Source organism: Macaca mulatta, chromosome 4 (genome assembly GCF_049350105.2).
Source record: "Macaca mulatta isolate MMU2019108-1 chromosome 4, T2T-MMU8v2.0, whole genome shotgun sequence".
NCBI lineage: Eukaryota > Metazoa > Chordata > Mammalia > Primates > Cercopithecidae > Macaca > Macaca mulatta.
The window spans coordinates 11,072,631-11,100,262 of NC_133409.1; the positions used below are offsets into that span (position 1 = coordinate 11,072,631).

The 27,632-nt window shown below is 37.3% G+C and overlaps 1 protein-coding gene across 8 annotated transcripts in view; it reads right to left on the reverse strand.

The window, feature by feature from the left end:
• The window catches only part of MAP3K4 (mitogen-activated protein kinase kinase kinase 4), a 126,705-nt gene that overhangs the window by 45,313 nt on the left and 53,760 nt on the right, over positions 1–27,632 (reverse strand). For all 8 annotated transcript variants that reach the window (XR_013416143.1, XR_013416141.1, XR_013416142.1 and 5 more), the window contains exons 3-4: positions 23,018–24,381; positions 1,681–1,923 (exon numbers count right to left, since the gene is read on the reverse strand). Coding sequence is in view for 4 of the 8 variants with exons in the window: in XM_015137644.3 (XP_014993130.3) it covers positions 1,681–1,923; positions 23,018–24,381 (1,607 nt within the window). In the remaining 4 variants the exon portion in view is untranslated. The remainder of the gene's footprint in view (positions 1–1,680; positions 1,924–23,017; positions 24,382–27,632) is intronic.

Consider the following 27,632-nt stretch of genomic DNA (forward strand, 5'->3'; position numbering starts at 1 on the left):
TGTGATGTGCCTATACAGTAGACTACTATTGCAGCTATTTAAATTCTTGCTTTTGAAAAATACTCAAAGGGAAAAAAATCGCACACACACATACTTACTTGTATGTGTAGGAAGTTATGTGCAGGAAAAACAAATGGATGGAAATACACCAAAATGTTATAGCAGTTATCTCTGAATGTCAGAATAACAGGTTTTTAAAATTATTTTTGATTTTGATTTTTGTTTGTATCACTTTTTAGACTTTTCTAAATTTCTAAAATAAACACGGATTGCTTTTATTGACAGAAGTCTCTCCCAGAAATGTTTTAAAAGTAATTATCCACTGTAAGAGAGCTATGGCTACAGTAAAATCTAACAAAAAGTGTTCTGTTCAGATTATATAATTATCAATTTATCTATTAAAGATGTCACTTAGGTGCTTATAACTGATCTTTGAATGCATTTAAACCAAAATTTCTACTTTCTTTTTACTCTAGCAATGCTACATTAATCTAAGTATTGTTTTTATTTTTCAAAGTATTACAACATACATTACTATTTAGTCCTCACAATAGCCCCATGAGCAAAAGACAAACTCCACCTTGCTTTACCAGGCTGTATTTCTGAAGTAAAGCAGGCTATATTTCTGAAGTATTTCTTTTATAGAGAAGGGAGCTGAGAAGTTTTTTACCAAAATGTCCTAGATAACCACTGCGACGCTGAGGATGAGTTAAAAGCAAGGCCAAAGTGGACAGCAAGACAATAACCAGAAACAAGATGGTGAGAAGGACGGGGAGCTAATGTGGAAACAGAGCTCTGGCTGGTGCTGGGTATGAACCGAAGGGATGGAAATGAGACGCAGGAGACGATCTCCAAATGACTTTCATTCGTCATTCTATTCTACTCCTAATTAAACAAACAAATCCTATTTTGTACCTAGTGTATGACCTGTATTCACCTGCCTTCCCTCAATCTGTACTGCTCAGCTATGCTCTGTCTCATCATTCACAGAGCCAGGGAGCTCTTAGCCCTTCAATCCCTATGGGACAGACACGTACAATCTACAAAAAACATACCAACCTTTCTTCTTTTGGGGACAAGGTCTGGAAATTTTTATTTTATATGGCAAATGTCAATATGTTAATATCACAAATCATAAATACAGACCCTCTTCAGCACTCACTCTGCTGGATACAACTGCTTCCACCCATTCCTCTGCTGCTCCTGGGATAGCAAACACCCGTAAGACCCCACCCAGAATGAACAACAACGAAGAAATCATAAGCTGTCACTACTGTTTAAACCACACCACTGCTTAAGCAAGCAAAAAGTCCAAACCCCTCCCCTATGCCTATTCTAGACATTTATCTATTTACATGTACTTCAAATAGAAAAAAAAATAAATTTAAGAATCTTATACTCTACCTCTAATGAACGAATTTTAAATTTTAGTCTTCAAAGACTGAAACTTTAAAACACTTAGAACAAGGAAGTGGATGACAGAAAGGATGAACCACAATCTTATCTTTGAGGACTGCATATAAAGAACATTTTTAATTAGCCTAAAAAACACGGCTTAAAACCATGGACATTCATTTCTCACTATTTGCGACAATTAAGAAAAAAAAGGAACTCAAAATAAAAATGGTAAGCCTGTAGGATAATAATTGCTAAATATTTTAAAGAGTCTTTGAAGCAAACCTGCTTAATACTCAAGAGAGATGGTTCTCCAGCAGGTCTTTGCTCCAGTCTTAACTTCAGACACTCATGGATGACATTCAGAAGGACTCGGCAGAGAACTAGGAAGGCAGGTTCGAATGAAGGTAAATCCATGGCCTTCAGCTCCTCCCACGACACAGCGCTGCATTTCTGCTCAGATGAAGGCGGTGTCCTTGACAACTGCACATAATCTGAACCCCACATGGGATCTGGAAATTCAGAAAACTATAACAAAAATTCAACAGGCACAGATTAAAAGAGCATACAAGACAATGTCCTATGGTTGTGGTTATAAACTATTATTCTCTACAACGTGCTAATGAATCTACAAAATTCTAATTTTACAGGGAAAAAATATTTAATAATTTAATGAATTCAATAATTCAACGTTTTCAACATAGATCCTAAAAGTTCTAAGAATGCTGGAAACTATAATGAGAACTAAAACCAAATTGCAATACTTTTATCAAAAAAGTATATTAGAAAAAGAATCAGGTTCATCTTTAACATTTTTGCATTACACTCGAAATGATCAGAACACTTTATTTTTAAGGTTATATACAGCACTATCCAAAACTATCTCTAGACTGGATAAATAAAAACACAAAATTACTAAAATTAGAAAAAACATTACAAAATCAAGTAACAGCTCATTCTAAGTAGGCATTTATGAAAAACAAAAACTAATCAGTTCCACTAGTTCTGTTCATTTGTTCTCCTGAGCTGTCCTGAACGACGCTGATAGAAAAATAAAAAAATTGTTAAGATCAACCTGGTTGGCACGACTCAGTTATCTGTTGATGTTTCCTGGGAACCCTAGTAGTGTTGCATTGTTCCCTACTCCACCACCACTCCCCCGGTTCTTTTAGCTGTTCCTCTCAAATTCCTTACACCTTTCCCCATAAAGTAGGGGATCTGGAGTGTTGGGAGTGCTCTCTCTCCACCTGGCCACTCCTCCCTGGCTCCCCAAGGCCCCTGCTTCTCCTCCCTTTGGTCCTCACCCACCTTCTCCCTGCTCCATGGAAACTGTTTATTCCCTCCCCATCATTCCCCACCAGAACCCCTACTCCCTGCCATGAGAGTATTTTACATTCCACCATAACTTGGTGACACGACTTCCTGAGGGCAAGGACTTTCACTTCCTTAACACTATACTACCAAGGACCGTCCCCACTCCTGGCACTGATTACAGCAGGCAGTAACTGTTGCTGCGTTCATGAATGATATCCTCATCTGACACTTCCAAGTGCTGCCCCCAACCTGCCGGTCTACCAAATATGGCCCAAACAACTTGAGCTGCTACGGAAGATCCTCCTTTATGCAGTCTCACCCTCCAGCGCTGCCTTCTTTCCTGCCTCCACCTAACACATTCAACCAACCCTCACACACGTGTGCCGTCACCAATCTCGCTGCCCATGCTTCCTCCCCACCTGGAAATGTTCACCTCTTTATTTTCCACTTTAAAATCCTTAGTTTTCAAGGTTCGCCTCATGATACCTTTCCAGTGACTTTCTTCTCGCCCCCAACAGCGTGCCAACTAAAACACTCTAAACCCTGAGTTTACCTTGACTTTCATGATAGAGACTGTGTGGCTTAATGAGAAAACAACCAAGATCCAAAAATCAGAAAAGCTGGTTCCGAGTCAATTAGCGATGTGATTCTGGAAGCACTGAGTAGTCTCTCAGGGTTGGTTTCTTCATTTTAAAAACAGAGCTATCATCTACTTCTTATCAAGATTAAACAGCATGCTGTACATATGGGAAAAACACTTTAAAAACATACTACATATAACGTTTGTAAAATCACCACTGTTAACATGTTGGTCTCTCCTACTGGACCATTAGTTGCTTTACAGCAAATATAAGCAGCCATATCTTAAGTCAGGTTTGCACAAACTCCCACATCAGGACTCAACGAATCACAAAGAGCCTCAGCTGCAGAGTGCACTAATTTTTATGGCTATTATCTTCTTCAGGATGGTTCCCTGTTTCCGTGTTTTTCGCATTTCCAACAGACAGCTTGGCTTTCACTAATTAATGCCCATTCATGGCCTTCCACGCTTTTCTTTCCTTGAACCATACATGCAGATGTTTAACATGCTTTATCAATTCTACTAAATAGTCCTCAAATCCATCTTCTCCTCTACACTCTAACTGCCTTAACTCACAGTGGATCTTCAACTGTTTTTCTGATTACAACACGTCAATCTACGGACCTCTCAATAACTCACAAAGTGATTTTGTTCGAAGGCTTGTCTTAGCCCTTCTAATGTAAAATGCAATGCTTCACTGACAGCCCTAAGTGTGAGACACTTCATTTAGCCTAATGGCCTGGTCCCTGCATAGATCTTGATCCTTATCTCCTGCCACCACCTTTTTCTCCTTTACCCATAACAAACATGCCTCTGTGCTTTTGCACAAATTAATCCCTTTCATTATCAGAAGTTCTGATCTGCTGACAGTGTCCTGTCCCTGGTGAACTCTTCCTCTCATTAGGAAGAAGCCCAGATGCCACCCTCCTCTATGAAGTTTTCCGTGATTGCCTCAAATAACTCATTTAATCTCTCCCGTTTCTCACAGTATTTGTGCCTTGCAAATGCTTCCTCCATTGTATTTATCATGCTTTACTGTAATGCATTATTTTATCTATTTACCCATTAGATCATCATTTCCATGAAAAAGATTGTTTATCTCCAGTTAACTACGGGTCTCCAAAACTTAGCTCGGTACCTGCCTCGTAATAGATGCTGAACAAACGTTTGATGAATAAATTAATAGGTAAACACTCCTATAAAAGTGCCAGTGTCTCTTCTTCCCCAGCTATTAACAATCTAACACTAAAGAATGGAACATATGATATCATCAACCTTGTTAACAAGTTCTTAGTCCTCAAATTCCCTGTTGTACTGCTTAATGCCAACAGTAATTATTATAGTGATAGGCTGACAAGCTCTACAGTTTTAAAAGTGGATGCTTTGATTTTCAAAAAAATAACATACACACTTGGCATAACTGAGATACATTTAACAACAGAAATGAGGATATGCCTTCTTCTTAGTATAAAATTCCCATAAAAATTAAATGCCTGAAAACAAAAATTCTTGTTTCTTAAAACATAGACTTTTAATCTACTATAACCTGACATGAAGTAACGTTAGTATATAAGCACTAAAATATAAAGTTGGTAGAACATACTGAGTGTTTCCACGTAGTAATCTGCATTAGCACTAAAGAAAACAAGATTAATTTATCCTTCTACATCTAATACATACTTCTGCACTTAAATTAGTACACACTTGGGTTTCCCTAACAGGCAAGAATTTCTAAAATAGCCACTAAAATAATTACTTGTGACAAATGTGGTCAGGGTTGTGAAAAGAAAATAAATCTTGGAGCCCTCAAATCATTAAGCTAAAGGCAAAAGTCAAGCTGGGAACTGCTTAGGGCAAACCTGCCTCCCATCCTATTCCCTCTGCTCACTGAGATCGATGCATATCTGATTGCCTCTTTTGGAAAGGCTAATCAGAAATTCAAAAGAATGCAACGTTTTGTCTCTCACCTACCTGTGACCTGCAAGAACCATCCCTGCTTCGAGTTGTCCTGCCTTTCTGGATGGAATCAATGTACATCTTACATATACTGATTGATGTCTCATGTCTCCCTAAAATGTACAAAACCAAGTTGTGCCCCAACCACCTTGGGCACATGTCGTCTGGATGTCCTGAGGCTGTGTCACAGGCATGCTCTAGTCCTCAACCCTGGCAAAATAAACTTTCTAAAGTAACAGACCTGTCTCAGATATTCAGGGTTCACAGCTTAAGGTATGCCTAAGTAAAGGCTTTGGACAATATAAATGCTTCCCTCCACCGCCTTCGGTATAATGACATCAGAAAACAATGTTTTATACAACTCAGTAAACTTTCTAAGATAAAATTCTAAACAATTCTTTTGGGATTCCAAGCAGTCCCAGCCTGCTGACTTTCTTTACAGGCTCGCTGAGCCAAAGGCAGGATCCCTAGTTTTCAAAAAGTGCAAGACCACATTGCCTGGGAGAGCCAACGGCCAGACCTCCAGTGACGGAGGAAACCCCTTCCTGCTGGAGGTGCTTGGTATGTCAATACATGTCCAGACAGACAGGAGCAGATGGTTCAAAAATTCAGCACTTCAGAGGAAACAGCAATTTCCTTAAGAGGAGACCAAAGGGAAGAATCAGAACAGCGGGGTTCAATTAATACCGACTTAATGTAGAAAATAGGAGAGAACAATAAAAATACTCTAATACGAGATCTCATTAAAGTCCTCTAGAAAATAATAAATTAAGACTTCTGAAATAAACTCAAGAAAGACAGTGAAAATAGAATGAACACTGCTAAAACTGATTTAATAATCTAGAATTAACTGCAGAAATTACTACTATAACTCAGGAAAAAAAAAAAAAGATGAAATGGAAACTTTGAGTAAAAAACAAGAGACATGGAAGTCAGATCTAAGGGCTCAAACGTAAGAACAATCGGAAAAGGGGAGAAAAGCATTTTGTACAGTCAAAATATCACTAAGACGTGAAGCAGCAGCGGCCTCTGAATAGGGACAAACTCAAAGTACAATTCATTTACCTCCTCTGAAAAACTATTTGAAGTATGGCTATGGTACAGTCTAGTTAAATGACAACTAGACTGGAACAAAAAAATCACAAGATAGGGAAAGAAAAACAGCAAATGAAGTGAAAAGCCGTAAATTTAACAAAACTTATATAAGTTGTGCATCCCTAATCTGAAAACCCCAAATCCGAAATGCTCCAAAATCCAAAACTTTTTCAGCACTGACATGTTTTGGATGCTCAACTGGTATCCATTCTTGCAACTACTCTAAAAACCAAAAAACCCTGAAGTCCAAAACACTTCTGGTCCCAAGCATATCGGATAAGGGATTTTCAATCTCTATACGCAGATATAACTATATGATGATAATTTGGATATTGGCTATAATTTGAGTTCTAGAATGAAATATTAAAAACACAATTTTAAGTACACTATAAAGAAAAGACCTGGATCTTGCATTCCAAATTATTACAATAAAACCCACGGGCGCAGAAAGGTACAGCGCAGTGCAGGAACACGTATCTGTCATCATCTTATTCCAGTGACGAGTACAGGATCACACACGGTGGAAAACCCCAGATCAAGCCCAGCCACACTGGGAAGATTCAATAATATAAGGACACGTATAAAAATGCATGGTAAATTCTTACAATTTTATGTTGCCTTGGCATGCACTTTGAATCTAAGTGGCACCTTCTCATAGCAGAAGCAGGGCTCTGTCACCCTTGACATAGGGTGCAGTTCTACACTGCCTCCCAGTTTCTCAACACGGCTGATCCAGATACCTGCCTTATACAACTTCCTCCTGGTGACCACCTCCCTATGGACAGCTACACACAGCCTGCTTCACTGGATCTGACCCTCCTACCTCTCATGGACAGTGCAGACACAGCACTGTGACTACCTCAGTAACAGCATGACCTCCTGGAACTTGTGCCTGCTTGCTTTAAACCCACCAATTAAACCTCCTGGAGGGAAACCTGTTTGGACAATACCTTGGACTCTATGAAGGCGTTGGCCCATGGGTCCCTCCCTCTCTCCCTGCTTGCATTTCCTGATCTCTGCGTGAGCAGCCTCTAGGTGTGCCGTGTACCCTCCAGAACCTGCAAGTAATAAAATCTTTATTTCCATCTTGTGTCTCTTCTAATCATTGAAAGGGTGCTCTCCATCTTAGAGATTCAATATTAAGACTAAGAAATGTAATTACAATAATAATTCTGATGTCATGCTGTGTGGATCTGACAAATCCACAATTAAGTCCATGTGGAAGAAAGTAATGCGCAAAAATAAAAACAGCACAGAAACTTCTGAAAAGAAAGAATGGGCAAAACTGTCCTACAAGATACCAAACCTTACTAATAAGCCTATTCTATTTAAAATAGAAAAATCCTGCACAGTAATAAACAGATCAGAACACAGAAACATACCCAATTATCTATAATTTAATGTTAAAAAAAAGGTATGCAGCAGTTTAAAGAAGTTGGAAAATAATGGGTTATCTAATATATGTTATAAGCAATTAACAGAAAAATAATGACATGCTTACCTCATACTATACCTCACAGTATCACAAGTAGCATTCATTTCTAAAATTATGTATTTTAGAAATTCTTACTGGTTATTATGGGAAATCAAAGTATGTATTAAACACAAAAATACATGCTGAACAATACATTTGGAAAAAGAAATTCCCAATGTAGTAAAATCTAAAGATAGAGTTCTGCATTAGGTTAAACTATATAAAAATTCTCAGTTTCAATCATTGAAAATGATCAAATATTGGCAATTTAGTACAGGTCAAACTGAAAAAAAGAATTATGGGGAAAAGTGGCGGTAACAGGGTTTCAATTCCCCTTCAACGTCCTCTCATAAAAATGGAGCAATGAGGACAGCAAAACCAAAACTCTATGAGAAAAACTTTCAACAAAACTAGATGAAAAGCGGTCTTCATGACTCCCCAAAGAGAAGAGGTGGCGGGAAAACCATGAACAATTCCAAGCGCCATGTGGCATCAGCATGAGTGGAGGGAAGCAGAGGAAATTAACAGGGTGTCTGATGGGCGTAAAGGGGCAGATTCCCAAGTCATGATGAGTGCTCTATGAAAAGCTCACAGAGTCTACAGAGAACTTCTGTGAAATTAGGACTTATTTTGGCACTATTCATGAGTGAAGGCAAGGAGTTGGCAGTAAGGTCTGAAAGGGCTGGAGTGGTTTAGGCCCCATAATATCTTAAATCTAGTATCCAAAATTCCCTTCCAAGAATTCTGGGCTCCACACCAAGAAAAAAACTGCTCAACTGAAATCCAACTCCCCAGTAAAGGATAATAGGAGGAAAGGGAAGAGGAGATCAAGAACATGGGAAGAACAGTCCACAGACCTCAAACAGTAACAGACCTCAAACAGTAACAGAGAAGATGGTTTGAAACTTGAGAAGAAGGTACTGAGAGCCCCGATCCCAAACACTTTCCTAACTCCCTCTCTCCTTTAAATTCATGGTAACAAGTATCATGTTTAAAAATAAGCAACAGAAAAAAACTGTTGTAGAATCTAGCACAAGGTTATTAAAAGCAGAGAGAGAATCCCAGCACTTTGGGAGGCCGAGACGGGCGGATCACGAGGTCAGGAGATCGAGACCATCCTGGCTAATATGGTGAAACCCCGTCTCTACTAAAAATACAAAAAACTAGCCGGGCGAGGTGGTGGGCGCCTGTAGTCCCAGCTACTCGGGAGGCTGAGGCAGGAGAATGGCGTAAACCCGGGAGGCGGAGCTTGCAGTGAGCTGAGATCCGGCCACTGCACTCCAGCCTGGGCGACAAAGCGAGACTCCGTCTCAAAAAAAAAAAAAAAAAAAAAAAAAAAAAGCAGAGAGAGAAAAAGGAGAATAATCCTCCAGACAGTGAGCACTTGCCAGAAAGATATGTCCACTAAACAGATGAGAACTGTAGCCCGATTTCTGAAATAAGCTAAAAGAAATGAAGAAAATCATAAAAAATATAAAAGAATGACATAAATTAGAATTAAAAAAAAAACCAGTGATAGAACTCAGAATTTAATTTTTAAATCAAAAATCAAGTCAATTTTATTTCCCAAATCAAAAACAAACTAGAAGGCACATAAGAGCAAATAAACAAAACAGGTAATACCTTCACAGAAATGAGGTCAACAAAAGAAAACTTTGTAACTCAAAAAGAAACTAAGAAAAAGAAAAGGTCTGAAATGAAGTGACAGAGAAGGCAGGCAAAGTAGATCCAAAATATATAAAGAGCCGTTCCCAAATAGAATTGGGTCAGTGAAGCAAAAAAAAATGTGAAACTGTAAGTTAAGAAACTCACGAGAAATTTAAAAACAGACTGACAAAAAAACAAAACTATGGATTAAAAGTATGTATCTGAAAATATCAAATTGGGAAAACCAACACCATGTAAAACCAGCAGAGTTTGAAGACCAAAAAAAAAAAAAATCTTTAGGTATTCAGCAAACAAACAAAACAAAGGTAAGTGGAAACAAAAAATCACATTGTCATCAGACCTTTCAAGAACATCAATGCTTCCTGTCAAAAGACAATGAATAACAAATTGATCCAGGGAAAGAAAATATAAACCAAAGACTTTATGGACAGCCAAACAAACTTCCAAGTATAAATGTTACAAACTGTTAGAAACATGGAAGAACTCAGGAAAGGCTGTCCTCCTGAGTCCTTACTTAGAAATCTACTAAAGAACAGGTGTCACTTAACCAGAATGACGCAAGAGACTGGGACATACTAATTAAAAATGAGCCTTTAAACAAAATGCGAAACTTCTATCTACATGTCTATTATAAATATTTTATCTACACACATACACACAACCCTGAAGAACTGAGACTAAATGACAGCTATGAGGGAGAAAGTACTGTCATACATGGCTGTATGACCTGACAATATAGATATACCACACCACTAACATCTGGGGAAAAGGAAAGGGCATATGAAAGACCTTAGCATTTCACTGGCAGTAAAAGAAAATTACTTCAAAAGAAAACTTGAGAAATAAAAGGATAATTCCAATAGCTCAAAGTTGGGAACTAAGAGATTAAAAAATTGAAGGGGGGATATTAAGGGTATTATGTAAAGATATTAATACAAAGACATCTTGGGGGAAATAAACTCATCTTAAACATTAAAAGTAAATAAATAAACAAAACTGCATACTTCCAAAAAGCTTACACTAAGAAATAGAAGGATAAAACATAAAATGTTTTAAAAGATTATCCCTGTCAGAGAAGCTAAACTTCTTTGAGAATACATTTAGATTTTCTTGTAAAATCAAGTATTTTACATAATTGTAATAAAAACAAATTAAAAACCAACATCTAAAAATAAAATTTTAGGAAATCTATGAATAGATCAACAAAATGTGATATAGCCATACAATGGAATATTATTCAGCCATAAAAAGAAATGATACATACCACAGCAAGGATGAGCCTTGAAAACACTATGCAAATGAAAGAAGCCAGTCTCAAAAGACCACATACTGTATGACCCCATTTATATGACCCCAAATATTAAGAGACAGAAAGTAGATTAGTGGTTGCCTAGGGATGGGGCTAGTGAGCACAGGAATTGTGGAGGTGACAGCTAAAGGGTACAGGACTTCGTTTAGGGGCAATGAAAATGTTCCAAAGTTAGACAGTGAGGATGGCTGCAGTGGCGATGGTTGCACAACTCCAAATATAGAGAACCACTGAACACTTTAAAACAGTGAATTTTATGCTATGTAAATTATATCTCAATAAAGCTATTATTTTGGAAATACAGTAGAAAAAAAGAAGAGAATGTAATTGTGTATCTAGTCAGAGGCAGAACCACGAGAAGAAACGTTCCAAAAGTCTTTACAATGCAGTTATCTGATGTTACATCCACAGAGGGTTATAACCTAAGGATGGTCAAAAACAAAACTGGAACTGGTTTCCAATAATCACACTGAGATGACTGTGTATTCTGGAATACAGTCGGTGTCTGATATTTTATCATGCTGGTATCACAGAATATTAGGCCTCTCAATAAAAAAGAAAGGTGGTGATATATGGATTAAGTTAGAAGAGATTAAGCAAAAATCTGAAATCCTGAATCTGAATCAGAAGTATCAGAAAGGACTTGTAATACATTTTGTGTATGTGTTTTCATCTGTCCACTAAAGAGTAAAACAATGACAAGCCACAATTTCAGTTGCAATGAACAATGCTGGTGTCCAGACAGTGGTCTTAGAATACACCATTTCTCAATAAAAGGAACTAGGGTTCCTTAAAAATATATCTGATTCTCAGCAGCCAGGCGCAGTGGCTGGTACCTGTACTCTCAGCACTCTGGGAGGCCAAGGTGGGCAGATAACTTGAGGTCAGAGTTTGAGACCGGCCTGGCCAACATGATGTAACCCCGTCTCTACTAAAAATACAAAAAAATTATCTGGGTGTGGTGGCACATGCCTGTAATCCCAGCTCTCAGGTGGCTGAGGCACGAGAACCACTTGAGCCCGGGAGACAGAGGATGCACTGCACTCTAGCCTGGGCAAAAGAGTGAGACTCCGTCTCAAAAAAAAAAAAAAAAAAAAAAAGAAAGAAAAAGAAAAACGAAATATATCTGACTCAGCCTGCAACAGATACACAGTGTCAGACTAGAATAGCCAGTTACACTAAATAGCATGGAAGCTATCAAAGGGCTGTGAAAAAAGGAGTCAAGCCAATTGAATATGTTTCCATTATCCAAAGATGGGACGTGAACATTAATTATAATAATTAATAATTACTTCAATAGATTACAGTAATGACATCCACAGATTGAGACATACCAAATGTGTTTAAATTCATGAGTTCAAAATCATACTTACAACAATATTTAGTCACCAATAAACCACATTATTATTTTTAAAAATAGTAAATAAAAGGGAAAGAATCAAGCACATTTATCTTGCCATTTGTGTCAACTATTCCACTAAGTAACCATAAAATAGGTGAGGAAAAGTTTATCCTTTTAGCAATATCTAATAAGTGAAATGAATAATAAAGAAGCTAATAAATGAATAAGAAATGAGAGAATTAGAATATCCTCACTTTTGAGCCCTTAATGAATTAAGGAATCTAGGCAATGTTCATCAACTACTACTAATGGCACAAATAGTCAGATATGTGTGTCCTGGGAAAGTAGTGTTAATACAATCAACAATTTAAAAAAATCCTGAATTTGATCAAGCCACTCTATTTTACAGCCAATTCACAGAGAAGACACAGAAAATAGAAACATGTGGGCCAACTGGGACACAATCATAAAAAATTCAGACCCTACAGGATAAACAACTCTGCTATACGGCAAAAAAAAAAAGGGCAGGGGAGAATCTATAGACTAAAACACTTTAGAAATATAATGAACAATGACAACACATGGACATTATTTGCAAACTGATTCAAAGTGTAAAAAGAAAACCATGACAATTATAAAATTTTAAAATAATCTCTGAGTACAAATAAAATAAGGTAGTCATAAAATAATAACAGACATGACTATATAAAAATGTGAAATTTCTATACAGTGGTATCCTAAGCAAGTTAAAAGGCAAATTGAAAGAAATATTTACAACCATCATAGAAAAATGAATAAAATTCATAAATAGTTCCAACAGATCAATAATAGAAAGGCAGCCTAACAGAAAATGAGCAAAATAAATAAAAAAGCTAAAAGAAATGCAAATGGCCAATAAACATGAAAAACAGGCTCAGTGTCACCAGAAATGAAGAGAAAGATTTAGGCTGGGTGCCAGTGGCTCACACCTGTAATCCTAGTACTTTGGGAGGCTAAGGTGGGCAGATCACTTGAGGCCAGGAGTTCGAGACCAGTCTGGCCAACATAATGAAACCCATCCCTACTAAAAATACAAAAAATTAGCCAGGTGTGGTAGCACATGCCTAATCCCAGCTACTTGGGAGGCTGAGGCATGAGAATCGCTAGAACCTGGGAGGTGGAGGCTGCCATAAGCTGAGACTGTGCCACTGCACTCCAGCCTGGGCAACAGTGTGAGGCTCTGACTTAAAAAAAAAAAAAATCAGTCAATCAATCAATGAAATTACATTTTTTGCTGATCATGGTTACAAAATGAGGAAAAATCAAATTTCTTCTATACTGTTGGGTAAAGTACACATTAGTACAGTCTTTTTGGAGAGCAATTTGGCAACATATATCAAAGACGTGAATGTGCATACCCCATGACCTAACAACTCCATTTCAATTAACCATTCTTACAAAAACAACAGAATAAGTTCATAAAGGGGTGTGTACAAGAATGTGGCTACATTGTTTACACAAGCAAAAAAATTAAATTTCCATCAAGAGTGAAATAATTATGGTACATTCATATAATGGAATACCATGTAGCAGTTAAATGGAATTTAACAACTATATATGTGTATATATATATGTATCTCCAAAGTAGACAACATGGGAGAAACCCCTCAAGTTGTAGTATGATACGTACAGCATTATCACATTTGTTTTAAATAATTACATGTATTACATAACAAAGAGATAATTGATAGAACCACAAAAAACTCTAGAAAATATAAACCAGATGATAATTACTCTGAGCAGTGACAGAGGACAGGAACTTTAAAAATATACTCCAATAAATAAAACAAAAGCATACTGTTTTTAAAAATGAAGTGTTAGATACAAACAGCCTTTACATTACCCTTCAAAAGTCAGTTTCTGTGATTCTATACTGGGATCCTATCACAAACTGAAATTCCTACACAGGCCCAGTAAGTGATTTAAACAGGTGCACTTGGGTGGCCATAAGACGATCATGGATACTGTGGTAACTGGAGCCCTTATGCTGCTAGTCATGTGGGAATGTGGACCCAGTGTTGACAGACTTCCCAGTATTTCAAGGAAAACACAAAATCTGGATTTTCCCACGTAAAAATGTTAGACACTAAGTCAAAAAATATTTAAAACACTGTGTGGGACAAAATGTAACTTTGGGGGACTGTACACTGTCAAGAGCATACATGGCTTTATAGCCAGAGCTCTGGGTTCATATCCAGGCTCTGCCACTTCCTAGGTGTGTGACCTGATAAGTTACTTGCCCTCTTCCTTGCCCCAGCATACAGCCAGGGTTCAGTTAATGCTAGCTACTAGTCTTCATAATATTACTATTGTGCTGTTGTTATCATGGGATCCAGTTCTCAGCTGAAAGCTGATGACTTCTGGCTTACCTGTGATATTATATTAGTTTGAGTCAGTTTGCTCATTATAGCCCAAAATAATGTACACAACCTCCTACTTTCCTTTGCATGTTGGTATGTTCAAGAAAACAGAAAACCGGTTGGGCGCGGTAGCTCATGCCTGTAATCCCAGCACTTTGGGAGGCCGAGGTGGGCGGATCACGAGGTCAGGAGATCGAGACCATCCTGGCTAACATGGTGAAACCCCGTCTCTACTAAAAAAAAAAAAAAAAAGTAGCTGGGCATGGTGGCAAGCACCTGTAGTCCCCGCTACTCAGGAGGCTGAGGCAGGAGAATGGCGTAAGCCAGGAAGTCAGAGCTTGCAGCGAGGTGAGATCAGGCCACTGCATTCCAGCCTGGGCGACAGTGAGACCCCATCGAATGAATAAAAGAAGGAAAGAAAGAAAGAAAGAAAGACAGACAGACAGAAAGACAGAGAGACAGAAAGAAAGACAGAAAGACAGAAAGACAGACAGACAGAAAGAAAGAAAGAGAAAAAAGAAAAAGAAAGAAAGAAAGAAAGAAAGAAAGAAAGAAAGAAAGAAAGAAAGAAAGAAAGAAAGAAAGAAAGAAAAGAAAAACAGAAAACCTAATGGCAAATGAGCAAGTATGTGCTTGTTGGTGGTGTCATTCAATTTAAAAGTTCTTGTAATCTCATGAAATCAGATAGGGAATGATTGAAACAAGTAAAAAGTTAACTCTAACAACTGTATTAAGCAGCATGATCTTAACGGCATGGGGCGGAGGAGCACTGGAGCCTAATCAGTGTTTCTAGTGAGCACCAGAACTACACTGCGGCTGGTCTGGCTCCACGTGAGGCACGCAGGAGGTTTGTTAACAATGTCAGTGCTCACATCCCCCACTGGGAGATTCTGATTTGTCCTACTCTCAGAATGGCTAGGCACACGTATTTTCAAAAAGCCCTCTAGGTAATGCTGAGGCACAGCCAGGTTTGGAAACCATTTAGCATGAAGTCTGGTACCCCAGAATTCTGAACTTGAATCCCTCTAACAATCTATAGCTCTGTGATTTTTGTGACAGTTATCTACTATACCTAAACTGGTTTCTTCATTTGTAAAATGTAAATACACCACCACTTCACAGGGTTGTTGACTCTGGCACACTGTAAGAGTCAATAAATGGTAGCTGTTGTTATAGATTTTCTAGTTTCTAGATGGTTTGTCTGCTTTGAGTATAAATGGCAACCTCTTCAGTATTTCCTGTGTGTACAGGAAAAAAGTAGCACAACTATTGTTAGAATCCAAAGACAAAGAGTATTTCATTGGCCATTAAATTTATAATAACTACATGATCATTTCCAATTCTAAAGAAAACAATCAAGACAGTAACCAAAACAAAAATATTCCTAATATTTGAGGCAACAAAGTCAGACAATTATACATTTTGTACATTACATTAAAACATATTCGTCTTTCTCTTCTGAAAATAAAGTTCATAAGGAAATCAAAAAAGGAGCACAAAATAACCATATTACAGTATTTTGTATTTAACATTTTAAATTGCACAAAACCCACAGAACTATACATTACAGAGTGAACTTTAGAGTATGCATATTTTAAAAAGTCAACCAGGATTTTGCAGAATCCCAGGATGCAATGCAGATGAAATAAATGAATCTAATTAAATTACAAAAGTATGATACCACCTCACTGAGGAAGGTGAAGGAAAAAGGTGCTGACCTAAGTTACTTTGGAGAATAGTGTTTTGACTAAGGTTAAAGACAAAAGGAACTTGACTGAAAAACCCCAGTTGATAAATTTATTCCTCACAGGGGTACCAGTTAGCAATTCTTAAACTACTTTACATGTATGGTAGGGTTGAATAAACATGTAATTAATTGCAGTCACGGGAGCCAGGCTTATCATTGTAAGAGAAGTAAGTTACAGATAAGCAAGGGAGGAAAGTCAGAATGAACCTTGTGTTGGATCAGAGCCAGAGACATCAGTATGAACTCATGGTTATTTCAGATTGATAGATATAGAATTACAAATCTGTGTATACACAGGTTAGAAGACATACCTGTATTTTCTAATTCTGTCACTGAGAAGGCCCAAAAGCAATGACACCCTGATAGCAACGAACACACCCAGTGCCCACATCTTCATTTCTAAATACCATTATCCAGTAAAACGAACCAGAGGACAGAAAGAGGGAAAAATACAAGACAAGCCCAGAGCATCTTGTGATGCCGGAAAGTAAGAAATGATTCAAAAAGCAAATCAAAAGGAAAATAATACAACAAAGGAGGGGCGCGTATCAAAGGACACAGAAGGCAACTGAAAGAGCTCCAATGGGCTAAAAGAAGAACAGCTTGAGCAACAAAATCAGTAACAATGGGATTGGATTATAACTCAAAGCAAAAACAACAGAAAACATTTATGAGTCCATAAAACATTTATGAGTCCATACTGATATAAATGACCAAATAAATGAGAAGAAGCAAAACTTCCGCCTGGAGAAATTCCAAGTATACATTAGATACTCCCTGCTCCAGGAGGTAGAGATTAATTTCCTCCCCTTGAGAGTGGGTTGAGCGTAGTGACTTACTTCCAAAGTAGAGTATGGAAAGGAACACATGGTAACTCCTGGAGAAACCTGGCAGACACCACCTTAACCAAGTGATCAAGGTTAACATTACCAGTGACAATGCAATGCGACTGGGGCATTTCAACTCTGTGGCATCCATCCCCAAGCCCATCACCCCAGTCTAATCATGAGAACACATCAGACAAATTCAGATTCGTGGACGTGACAACTAAATGCAATATGGTGTCCTCAACTGGTTCCTAGAACAGAAAAGGGAATTAGTAGAAAAAGTGGGAAATCCAAATAAGTTTATTAACAGCACTATGTATCAAAGTTAATATATTAGTTTTAACAAATGTATAGGGTAAGTGAGAAGTAGTATTAAGGGGTGCTGGATGAAGAGCATATAAGAATTCTGCACTATCTTTGCAAATTTTCTATCAATCTGATATTATTCCAAGATGAAAAGTTTGTTCCAAAAAATAGAATTGTATGGAGTAGTTTTGATATTAAGGATAAATCTTTTATATATGTTTACATGGTTTTAATTTCTAAGCTAAATTGAACTGTAAATAGTATTACAAAACCCATCCTTAGCTACAGTAGCTGTTGGGAAGGTCACCTGGAAACTACTGGACTGCTGAGATGACTCTTGTTAACTTTTAAGCAGGGTTGGGAAGGGTCACCACACAAGCACATCTAATGAAGGAGGAGCAAGAGTTGGAGGCGAGACAATCCCTGTCAGAGGGAGACCATGCTACACTATGAAATGGCTGATACATTCATCCCTAACACCCAAGATCAACAACACTCAGACTAGAAGAACTGGCATGACGGCAAAGTGGGAAAAATAAGTACAAACAATAAGATCCTGGGATGTTCTAAACAGCAGTGGAATAAGAGAAGTAGAAGATAAATGCAAAAATATAAAAAACATCTTGGATTGTATCTGGGCCCACAAATGGATACGGGGGAGGGCAGGTTTCCTCTTCTTTTTTCCTATGATATTATGGTAGTCCTTACAGTCAGGATAAAACTGCAGCTGGTATTATTAGTTCAGTTACATGGATTTAAATAAGCTTCATTTGATAATCTGAGACTGTCTTATTTACAACACTGTTCTATAGATCAGTATTTTCAAGATCCCAAACAACTGCCTATTCAAGGGAACTTTGGAAACTAATCCATGTGTTTCAATTAGAGACTGCCTATGTAACTAGAAATGTGTTCTGAGGAAATCAATTTACAGAAGGTACGGAGCTACAACTTCACATAATTTTGAACAAACCATTAAAGGTATTTATGGCATTCATATTATGAAAACAAACTGCAGATTTTTTTTTTTTAGTATCACTAGTTGCAGTTCTTTTAAAAGATTTTGAAACATAATAAAGTTTTAGAGAAAAATTATTTTGGGCCAGGTGCGGTGGCTCACACCTATAATCCCAACACTTTGGGAGGCAGAGGCGGGTGGATCACCTGAGGTCAGGAGTTTGAGACCAGCCTGACCAACATGGTGAAACACCGTCTCTACTAAAAATACAAAAATTAGCCAAGAGTAGTGGCACATGCCTGTAATCCCAGCTACTCTGGAGGCTGATGTAGGATCGCCTGAACCCCCAAGGCAAAAGTTGCAGACAGCTGAGATGGCGCCATTGCACTCCAGCCTGGGCAACAAGAGCAAAACTCTGTCTCAAAAAAAAAATATTTTGTAAAGCATGCTTACAAACAAAGGGAAATTAAATGTAACATCACATGTGCTTTGCAAACACTGGTTACAAGTAACTTAATAAAAAAAAATAAAGACATAGATAAGAAAAATCAAATATCACACGTGTATTTCTTTTCTACAAAATCCTTCACCTATATTCATTCCTATTATCACCGAAACCATAAAAACTGCAAAATATGCATTATGTACAATCTGTGGTACCTTGTCAGTTCAGATATTTTAACAATTAACAAAAACACTGGCCAGGCGCAGTGGCTCACACCTGTAATCTCACCACTTTGGGAGGCTGAGGCAGATGAATCACTTGAGGTCAGGAGTTTGAGACCAGCCTGGCCAACATGGTGAAACCCCCATCTCTAAATTAGCCAGGCGTGGCAGTGCACACTTGAAATCCCAGCTACTCAGGAGGCTGAGACAGGAGAATTGCTTGAACCCGGGAGGCGGAGGTTGCAGTGAGCCAAGATTGTCCCATTGCACTCCAGCCTGGGCAACAGAATGACCCACTGCACTCCAGCCTAGGCAACAGAACAAGACTTGGCCTCAAAACAAACAAACAAAAAACAGTCCTTAAACCTAAAAGGTTTTACTGCCTAAAATGTATGCCCTTAAAATTTACAATTATTTGGCAGAGGTTAAAAGGCAGAATACATTTTAAAAATAAAAGTATAATTGCACCCACATGGATTTACAGTTAGCTTTAAGGAAGAAAAAGTAATAAAACTTCTAAAAGTAAAAGTTTGTGGTTGACTTGTATAGCATTTTACCATTTGATATGATTTGGATCTGTGTCCCCACGCTATGTTGAACAGTAATCGCCAGTGTTGGAGGTGAGGCCTGGTGGGAGATGACTGGATCATGCGGGTGGGTTTCTTGTGGTTTAGAACCATCCCATTGGTGCTGTTCTCATGATGGTGAGTGAGCTGTCAAGAGATCTGGTTGTTTAAAAGAATGGAGCACCTTCACCCCACCCATGCTCCTGCCATGACAAATGCCTGCTCTGGCTTTGCCTTCCATCATGACTATAGCTCTCTGAGGCCTCCCCAGAAGCTGATGCTGCCTGCCATGCTTCCTATACAACCTATGGGACCATGAGCCAATTAAACCTCTTTTCTTTATTCATTACCCAGTATCAGGCATTTCTTTACAGCAGTGTGGGAACACATACACCACTTACCACATATCTTTTTCAGCCTCACAACCACGATCTTGTGAGGTAGGTAAGAAGGTAGTATTATACCCATTCTACAAATGCAAAGGCTTCGAGTCAGAAAGATTCCTATTTACAACATTCTGTGGTGAGAAAGGGTCACAGTGAGGAATGAAACCCACTTAATGGACTTCAAAATTGTGACTCTTTTCCTGACATACCAAGTAAAATGACTAAAACAAACATGGGAGTGGGGGACCGTACACATATTCACACATATACCCACGCACACACACACATGCCTCCCTTTACAGAAATTATGTTCCTAAAGTGGGAATAAAAATAAAATCTTACTTTCCCATTAAGTTAATCAGAATTGTAGAGCCTTATCTTCTGCTAGTTTGGATTAATCACTAATACGAAGAAGTCCCACTTTGGCTCTCTGTTACTCTTTCATTATTTGATGAACACTTAGCATTTTATGAACCAAAATTTAAAACAGGGGCTTCTGTAGTTCATTTTTTGAAAAGCAAACAATCCACACAAAATTCTAATAAAGTCTTTCATTTATACACTTTATAAACTTTGAATTTGTGTTTCTTTTTTTCTATAACAAAGATGACCTCTTCAGTGAAATTTCAACTGGTCAAACCAAAGAACTACAACTCAGATAAGAATTCAAAACTCTGGGGAAACTATTATTGTCTTTTTTTCAATGTGAGTTCTAATATAAAATGTAGTGCACCTGTTCTCAATCTTTTCTTGCTATAACATATCTAAGGGATACAATCCTCATTAGTAGCAATCGTTAATCACCATGAAGAGCCTGGAGAGGAAGAAGACAATCTGGGGAGGGAGGGTGGGCGAAGCAGTTTACAGAAGCCTGACATGTCCACCCCACCCCTGCCCCACCGTGGCCTCTTCTCACGTGCTGCTCTCCTATGAGAACCACTGAATTAGAGGTGAGGTTATACAGTCGGCCCTCTGAATCCGTGGGATACGCATCCGCAGATCAAGAATGTTTGAAAAAACATTAAAAATAAGAATACAACAATAAAAAGTAATACAAGCTACTCGGGAGGCTAAGGCAGGAGGACTGCTTGAGCCTAGGAGTTTAAGTCCAGCCTGGGCAACATAGTGAGATCCCGTCTCTAAAACAGTAATAGTAATAATACAAATAAAAAAGATACAGTATAACAACTATTTACATAACACTGACATTGTGTTAGGTATTATAATCTAGAGATGATTTAAAGCAACAGGAGGATGTACATAGGTTGTATGTAAACACTACACCATTTTATATAGGGACTGGAGCATCCAAGGATTTGGGTGTCCACAGGGGTCCTGGAACAAATCCTCCGGGATAAGATACCAAGGGATATCGGTACTGCCAGGACTTTTTTCTTCATTCAAGTTACTTCAAAATCAGCGGTCACAATACAAATTAAACATCAACCCTGTCTTGCCAACATATGTCCTTAATGAAATTAAACCACTCCAGCCATTCATGTTTAAGATTTCCAATCAAAATAATATTCAAAGTAAATCTCTTAAAATATAGCTACAAAGCACTGGTTCGTGTTGTAAACATCCTCCTGAATTCATGTGAATGCTTAACCCTTTCTCCTAAGGGCTCATAATCTGGCTGTCAGAATAAAATATTAAAATCTTGCAAACTCAAGTTCTCTTCAGGTGTTCTCCACAGTTACCAAGTTGTTTATCATTTATGAATTTAAAGCAAGCCAGGTTCTGTAAAAAAACTGAAGTTAAAAAAATTAAAATAACAAGTATATACAGTTAGCTCTCCATATCTGTGGGTTCCACATCCATGAATTCAACCAAGTGCAGATCAGAAATATTTGGGAAGAAAAACTACATCTGTATTGAACATGTACAAACTTTTTTCTTGTCATTATTCCCTAAACCATACAGTATTAACAACCATTTACATAGTGTTTATATTACATACGGCATTACACATAATCTAGAGATTATTTAAAGCATACGAGGCTGTGCATTGGTTAAACACAAATACTGCATCATTTTGTATCAGGGACTTGAGCATTTTAGGATTTTGTGATTCGTGGGAAGTTCCAAAACCAAACCTCCTCTGATACCGAGGGGACTGTACATATGTATGTATATAGCCACTAAAATTCAGAATCACAGACTTCACACAGGTATCAGGTATTGTAAAGATTTGGGTTTCACTTTTAGCCAGATCAACGTGCAGACTCACGAGAAGAGCAAAATCACTTGTACAGTACTATTTTGGACTCTCAAGAGCGATATCCCACAAAATGCCCTTTTCTAGTATTAACACCCTTTACAATAAGGAATTTATAACACGTCAAGCTATCAAAAGCAAATCTATACTGTTTTCAAGTCACTTCCTCTAGTGGGCACATTCCTCTCACAAAATCTACGCATCTCGAAACACATATTGGACAACAATCAGGACTTCCCTTAAACTTTCATCATCTGCACTCAACACTTTAACCTTGCCAGATAGTGTTGGCTTTTTCCCTTTGATCATTCTGACATTTCTCTATAATTTACATCTCTTTAAAATACAGTGACCAAAACTTGACATGCTAATCAAAAGAGAGAAAACAACTTCAAAGGATAAAGAAAGAACTTTCTCTGTGACCTTGGGTGCCCTATTCATTTAAAATACCTGAGTGTGATGTGGACTTTTTTTCCTGACTCACATGCAGCTTGTCATCATCCACGACTATGACTTTCTTCCTTCCGTCTTTATTTATACCCAGCCTGTCCTCTGCCATCCTCTATTTACGTGGTTGAACTTATTCCCTCCACATACCACCTGGCACTTAATTCACCAAATTTCATGCAGTTTTCATAGATATATTTCTTATTTATCATAGTACTTTACAGAAATGCTTAAATGTGCAATTTATAACTGTCATTTGTGCTAAAAATATTAGAATATGAAAGTACATAACACCAACATTATAATTTACAATCGATAAATGGAACTAAGGACATCATCGTATTAATGCCTACTGGAAACCTACCTCCACTGGACGATCGTTCTTTACCAATGCTACACGTGCCCTTTGCAAGGAACCATCCATTAGCTTGTGAAGTCTTAAAATTAACTTTCTTAACCCCATCTGCTTCAGTGCTTTGTCTACAAATGGTCTATAAATAGAAGTCAGACAATGTCTACTAAAGCCTGCTTCTGCGCTGCAGTCTGGTGCTCCCCAGCCAATAGAATCATCCTCAGACTCCAGCCTCTCAAGCTTCTTGGATATGCAGTCCTGCGACCGGATGTCGAAGCTGTTGTCTGCGGGCTGTCTGATTTCCGGTACCCCAGGATCAGAGATTTGTTCTTCCTCACTCTCATCCGTACTACTTTCCAACTCCTTCAACTCTCCTTCTGTGTCATCACCCTCATACTCCGGCTCATTACCTTTGGATGGTCGAGGGGAAGGGATTTCAAACACTGGCCAGCCAATGTCTGATAAATTCTTGATGCCCAAAACAGTGCCCATAATCCTTAATTTCTGATTTAAGTCTTTTGTGATGTTTAACCACAAACAGAGTGCCTGCACCCTGTCCTGGAAGTCTTTTGCAGCATATTTTTCGTAGTCCTTCTGAAGCGCCTGCAATGATGGATAAAGTGCTTCTATGTACTCTAGCAGCTCCATTATCCGTTTTACCTGCTCAAATGAGACCCTCTGGCGTTGGAGATGCTCGTGATGTGTTGAGTAACCTACAGTCTTTGTTCCAGGAGTGGCTTTGCACTGCCCTTCTACTGAAGTACCATTAAAACCAGCTCCATCTCTAACAAAGGCGAAGCTCCCATAGTTGACTTTGAAAGTAAGGATTTCATTGATAATATCTGGGATGGCTTGACGGGCTGTATATAAAAAGAAGTCCTGGTCATTAATTGTCCGTCCTGCATGCCAGGCTTGTAGCTCTAACCAGATCAGTTCGTTAGATCGGTTAAGCCAGAAACCAGATGTATTTTCTTGTCCTCTTTGCTCCCTGTCTTTCTTCTTTGAGACTGAGGTAAGCTTTAGCAAAAGTCGTAATGTTTCAAAAAACTTTAAACGATCTGCTGGACAGTCAGTCCTAGAAGTCTGGCGTGCAGGTCTGGCTATAGGCATGGGCACAGATACTGGAAGCTTAGCGTTGCTACAGCCAAGGCTGAGGTAAGGCTTATTGAGATCCACATCTGGAATTGATTTTTTTGGCAAAGATCCACCCACTGAGTCTAACATGAATGAGCACTGTACGTTTTTTTTATGATCACGCTCTGTTGTTCTAAGAGCTGCTCGGATCTTTTTCTCCTGCTTATAGCTGTATTCTTCCACATTCTCCACTGTTTTTCCAGTGTCTTTATGTGGAGGCTGATTTGGTGCATTCATTTTTTCTATTAAAAAAAATAAACAGAACATTATTTAACTCTAAAATATGAAGCTACTCTCAATATTTTCAATAAAACCGATATTCACATGTATTTATATTTTCAGGCTGCAAATGGAAGAAAAACAGCATACCATATCCTGAAAATTAAAGGAATCAAAAAATATATGACATTTTTCTCTATATTTTAAAAAAATTCCGTTTTTCCAGTATTTGCTGTATTCTCTTATATTCACAACTAATCACCTAAACTAGCTGTTAATTTCCATGCTACAAAGCATAGTTATCAAATCATTTAACCAAACTTCTGTAAGTAATCACCTTCAATTTAAGAAGGAAGAAACAGCATGGGAGATCGGACGGAAACTTGGATGAGAAAATATATTTAATTCCTGCATTTGTCATTAGCTAAATGTGTAAACTTAAGAGGAAATCACGTAAATTATCTGGATCACTTGTGTCATTGGTAAAATTAGGCAGATTGATGCAAGAATCCTTTAAGGCACCTTAAGATTATTCTCATAAAAAACTGAAAGACAGCTGACAGACAAAAACATTGACCTTATTCTATTCCTTTATTTCTTCTTTGCCACAAACAAGTGGGCAATAACATTTTAAATTTAAAATTATCAAGACTGAAGACATATAGACTAATTTGGTATAATTTGTTTAATATGTTATACCGGCACATAAAATCATTTACAATTCATGTGAAAAAAGCAAAAATCACACATTTCTTTCAAACAACTAGAAAAGGTTCTATAATTTGACTCCAAGCTTTGAAATGAACACACATACATCCTCTTTCCTGTATGGCACTTTTAACACTATTAATTGCTCCATGTTACTGAAATCCTTTCATTCTGTTGCTTCCGGGTTCTTACACTTCCTTAATTCCCTTCTTTTCAAATACCTCCTTGGAACTTTGCTCACTACATAAAATGTTAATGTTTCTCAAAGTGCTAATCTTAGATCTCTTCTCCCTGGGTGTTCTCATTCATTTCCACATCATATATCGATAATGCCCAAACCTATAATGCCATCCCAGTCTATCCTCTACCCTCAAGGCATAGTTTATTTCATTGAATCTAGGACACACACTTTTTCATACGTTAACATCTCTGATATCAGAATGTTACATATAATCATTGATGATATAAGTAAATTTTAGGGACATATTTGCCAATATATTTCATTTACATTTTTCTTTTTTTGAGACAGGCTAGAGTGCAGCCTCAACTTCCTGGGCTCGAGCAATCCTCCCACCTCAGCCTCCCAAGTAGCCAAAACCACAGGCACGCATCACCACAATCAGCTAATTTTTTTTTTCTTTTTGGTAGAGACAGGATCCCACTATGTTTCCTAGGCTGGTCCCAAATTCCTGGGCTCAAGCAATCCTCCCGCCTCTCTCTCCCAACGTGCTGAGATTATAGGCATGAGTCACTACGCTCGGCCCATTTTTTAAAAACATATATATATGCATAAGTAAAATATGTGTCTACATATCAGAAAGTATAAAAGATCTCTTTAAATAAATAAAAATTCCAATCATAAGAACACACCATCAATTGTAAGCTGTTTTTACCTCAGAATATATTATAATTTCTTAGTATATATTTCTTATATACTAAGAATTTTATTATATATTATATTAATATAACAATTATACTAAGAAATTATTAATTTTCTCAGTATATAATATCACCTAGTTTTAGGTGATTAATTGTGAATATATAAGAGATTAGTTGTGAATATAATATCTAAAGACATATTAACATATCTTCAAAATTGATGGACTAGGGTATATTTACATGGGTTACAAACCAATACACCACAAACCAATGCACCAATGAAAATTTGCTTAAAACCAATTTACTTCCTAATTGATTTAAATTCGTTTTAAAATAAGGATTTTTAAACAAATTTCCCAAAAGCACTTATAGCTTGATTAACCTTATATTAAATTTGCCTTATATTAAATTTACTTTACGCTCCATTAAAAAAGATTTTAAGCCAATCTGTCCAAAGAGATTTTTTGCTGTATTTTAGTATACAAACCAATATTACTATTATTTTTTAAATTAAAAATTTTTAAGATAGAATTTTTATCTTTAGTACTAATCTATTTACTTCTAAATGTCTTCAAACTTTTTATATAGCCCATTTAAGAAAATCTCTTCACAGTTTTATTGTTTCTAGCTATAAATGCTTATCAACTTATTTATATCAAAAAAACTGCTTAGACCAACTCTTTAAATCTCTTGCTCTGTTGCATTTAACTCTGTGTTTTTTATACCTTTATTAACAGAGCACATACATACTATTTGGTTAAAAAATGGTATTTTGAAAGCAAAAGTGACAAGTGCTTCCACATTTAACTCCATTATAGTTTTCAAGATAATTTATATTATACTTTACTACTGGGAAACACAAAATGACATATACATTGTATCACTGTGTAGGACTGGAGGTAAAGAAAATGAATTTATTTTCTAATACACTGAATTTGACGTGCTTATGGAACATCCATGTGGAAATATCTATAGGTAACTAAGAAAACAGATGTTGGGCTCAGGAGAGAAACCCAGAGAAATGGATTTGGAAATTATTAGTATGTACAGATATTATTTAATATCGTGATAGGAGATAAGAACATCCAAGAAAAGCATGCAGAAGAAAGGCAATGAGGACCTAGAATAGAATGTGTATTAACTACTAGGTACATCCAAATAAATGATTCTGAATCAAAGAAAACAAAAAATTGTGTAATAAAAAACAATCTTGTTGGCTTAGGTTTTGGGATTTTAAAATACTTTATAAAACTATTGTGGTGCATTATTGATAATGGCCACAGACTATCTGCATGCAATTTATAATTGGAAAGTAATAGTTGACAGTGAAAAAATATTACTTTTCTTATATAATTTATTCCAGTTCTTCTAACCTATGATTGAAAAGTCCTAAGGGAAAACCCAGGATTAAATGAGAGTCATTAGGATGCCTTTAATAATCCCAGAAGACTGGCTACAAGCATTATTCCAAATCTATGCTACACTGACCAGGGGCAAAACATGAAAATAATAACAGATGAAGCTTCTCATCCTAGACCGTTATTCCAACAATTAAAGCAACCTAAGAGAAAAAAATGCCACAATCCCATTTTTCTACATAAACGTAATCTCATTTTAGCAAACCTGAAAAACTAACTTTTATAAGTTAAATACAAATCTTGTTAAGTTTACCTTACAGGATACAAAA